This window comes from Camellia sinensis, chromosome 1 (genome assembly GCF_055761805.1).
Source record: "Camellia sinensis isolate YWXY chromosome 1, ASM5576180v1, whole genome shotgun sequence".
Taxonomy (NCBI): domain Eukaryota; kingdom Viridiplantae; phylum Streptophyta; class Magnoliopsida; order Ericales; family Theaceae; genus Camellia; species Camellia sinensis.
In genome coordinates, this window is record NC_138961.1 from 63,723,816 (window position 1) to 63,727,096 (window position 3,281).

The 3,281-nt window shown below is 37.7% G+C and overlaps 1 protein-coding gene across 1 annotated transcript; it reads left to right on the forward strand.

Moving 5' to 3' along the window:
- Nucleotides 1–1,433: 1,433 nt before the first annotated feature.
- LOC114263590 (vesicle transport v-SNARE 12) lies at nt 1,434–2,233 on the forward strand. The gene has a single exon (XM_028204151.2). The coding sequence runs from the start codon at nt 1,607–1,609 to the stop codon at nt 2,216–2,218; it is 612 nt and encodes a 203-aa protein (XP_028059952.2). The 5' UTR covers nt 1,434–1,606; the 3' UTR covers nt 2,219–2,233.
- Nucleotides 2,234–3,281: the final 1,048 nt, after the last annotated feature.

The window sequence follows — 3,281 nt, forward strand, 5'->3', positions numbered from 1 at the left end:
TGTGAGAATGAGAGAAAAGAGAGGAGAGAGAAAAAGTGATTGATTGATTTATTAATATATAAAAAAAAAAAGAGGAGCGAGGAGAGAAAAAAAAATTTTGAAAAGAGTTTTGAAAATTTGTTAACCAAACATGTTTTTTGATTTTTTTTTATCCAAATATTAATTTAAAAACTAAACCAAATGTTGCCTTAGTTTTTTCCTGCAAATTTTCTTCACTGTTTTCATTCTGAGTTTTCTGGGTTAAGGTTTTGGTTTAGAAAACAACTAAGGAATGCAACTGTAGTATTGTTTTCTAGAATAAGACATTGTATCCTAAAAATATAATTTCCAAGAGACCTTTCGTATAATAGAGAGGAAATTACTATCTTAAAGAAAGCATCCTGGATGTGCCTTCCTTTGAGTGTTCTGTTTTTCTTCTTTAGTAAATTTGTTTTTCTTTTATAAACAGTTTTTTTTTTTTATATATACAACAATTTTAAGATAGCAATTTTGTATCCTACAATGGTGATCAAGACACAGATTCGTGAAGTTAAAAGGCTTGAATGTTTCTATGGCCTAAACTACAAACATTGAGTATGAAGATCTTTTTCTAACTTATTGTTGCAGAAGTTGCTTATGTGCTTTCGGTTGCCTACCCTAAAACAAAAGTGTCTCTGACAACTGATGGAACCAACGCTACTGATGGTACTAGTACATCCGAGGAGCCTTGACAGAAACTCAGAAAAAATGGATGGAGAATGATTGTGTGCCGTTTTATCATTCTCAATGCAATGACAAATGTACTGTTCAACATTTTCCACAAGTATACAACAACATTGGAACTCTAGCATGCGATACAACACAGGTATGTTACTGAAGATGCCGGTAATCGGTCTTTCCTAATGTCAAAGTATATTGATTTTAAAAGGGGGATTTAGTCAAAACCCCATCATAATATAATTTTAATGCATTAAGGACAAGCACAAAAAGTTTTCCTTGAAAAGTTCAACACATACCACTATTATCAAAATATTAAACTTTAAAATAATATAACTTTTGATATAAATATCGGTTTTTAATAAAATTAGTATTTTTAGAATCCTCTCATCAAGATCTGTTAAAACCTATCACCTACTTCACCCACTTAAACCTACTCCACTAAACCTAACCCACTACACCACTACCACCTCACCTACTCCACTAAACCTAACACACTACACCACTACCACCTCCACTTCACCTACTCCTTACCTACTACACACTCACCCTCTTCTATATATAGGAATCATGAATCATTGTAATAAATATAACATTATATCAATCAATAATACAATTTATTCTCTTTCTCTCTCTATCAATATTTCTTACATGGTATCAGAGCGAGGTTGAAAACTTAGTAATTCCGCTTCACCGGCGGGCGGCAGCCTCGCCTTGGCCGCCCGCCGGACCTCTACACACACACACCCACTGTCTACGTTTAATCGGAGATTCTTGGATTCGAAAACTGAGAAGTCCGATCCGATCGCTGCTTTTCCTGCGAAATTCCCAATCGTCGCTCTCTTTCCTTCCCTGTGGACCTTGGAATTGACTTCATTGACGAGGGTGTTGTGAAGCTTTTGGAGGAGCGATGAGTCAGGTTTTCGAAGGATATGAGCGCCAGTACTGCGAGCTTTCTGCCAATTTATCCAGAAAATGTAACTCTGCTGGTCTTCTTCCTGATGGAGAGGAAAAGATGCAAAAGATTTCTGAAATAAAAACTGGAGTGGATGAAGCTGATGTTTTGATAAGAAAAATGGATCTTGAGGCAAGAAGTTTGCAGCCAAGTTTGAAGGCTGTCCTGCTTGCCAAGCTAAGGGAATACAAGGCTGATCTAAATAAGGTTAAAAGGGAAGTTAAGAAAATCTCATCAAATGATGCTAATCAGGTCCGTGAAGAGTTGTTGAAGTCTGGAATTGCAGATGCACATGTGATTTCTGTGGATCAAAGAGAAAGATTGGCAATGTCAACCGAGAGACTAAATCAGTCAAGCGACAGGATCAAGGAGAGTAGAAGAACTACGCTGGAGACAGAAGAGCTTGGTGTCTCCATCCTTCAAGATTTGCATAATCAACGTGAAACTCTCCTGCATTCCCATAAGAAGCTTCATGGGATTGACGATGCCAGGGAGAAACCTTTTTGCCGGAATTGTCGAGGAAGAAGACTCGGAAGTCTAGGGTTTGAGGTTGACCTTCTTCTTTGATGTGAATCTCAGGCTTGTAAAGAGCAGTGCAAGTGAAGGACCTCCTCTTAGGAACCAATCTGCTGTTGTTATTGGTGTTGAAGCAGAGACTTAGGCCGTTGGATCTTCGCAATGGACCTCTGAACAGTAAGGCAATGGTGAGGCTACTGTGGCTATCACTCTAGTGGCCCCCTTGGTCTTGGACTCTCTCTCTCTCTCTCTCTCTCTCCTATCATACACAGATAAACACATTGCTTTTACTTCTTTTTTAAATACCCACTCATCATCTCTCTTCTCTCTCCTCTCTCTCCCGAGTGTGATCTTGGTGCTAAACAGTGTTGTGCAACTTGAGCTGTTCAACACCTCTTTACAGGCTGTGCATGATGTGGGTTGGAAAAGGTAAAAGCTATATAACCTTTATATATAGTTATATATATATTTTGGTTTGATTTCTGCTTTGCCAAATTGCCAGCCTAGTTTGGGACTTGAAAATCTATTAGAAAATTCGCTATCCCATGACCCCAGACTCATTATTATGCTCTCTACTCTCACCTTCTCTCTCTCTCCACTTTATCACGTGGGTTTGTCCCTCTCTCTCCTCTGTTTGATTTCAAAATCAATTATTTTTATTTATTTTTTCCAAATCACTTTTAATCTTTTTTTAAATACCCACTCTCCAATAATATATCTTTTGTAGGGGCACTAACCCCAATTTTATTTTGAAACAATCACACTGATGTTTTTCATATAATCCATCTACAAATATTTTTTATCTATTTTCTTTATCCCTTGTTTTCTTTCATTTTATTTTTATTCTTAAACAAAACACCACAAAAAAAAAAAAAAACCAATCCATTCCAACTCGGTTTTCTTTCCACAAACTTATCCTTTCTTCATGCCGAGGATCAACCCCGTTCACAATTTTACACCAAAAAAAAAAAAAAAAACAAAAACAAAAACCAACCCACAAACACACATCCACAGGCGGGATTTTTCTTCTCTACTCTGCCGCCGGTCTCTTCTTCTTGCCTCCGTCCTGGGCGGCCCTTGACGGTGTTGCCTCCGTGTTTCCCACTCCACTGGG

What these genes read in the sequence shown, in the direction of transcription:
- LOC114263590 (XM_028204151.2), top strand. Translation starts at nt 1,607, where the DNA reads ATGAGTCAGGTTTTCGAAGGATATGAGCGCCAGTACTGCGAGCTTTCT.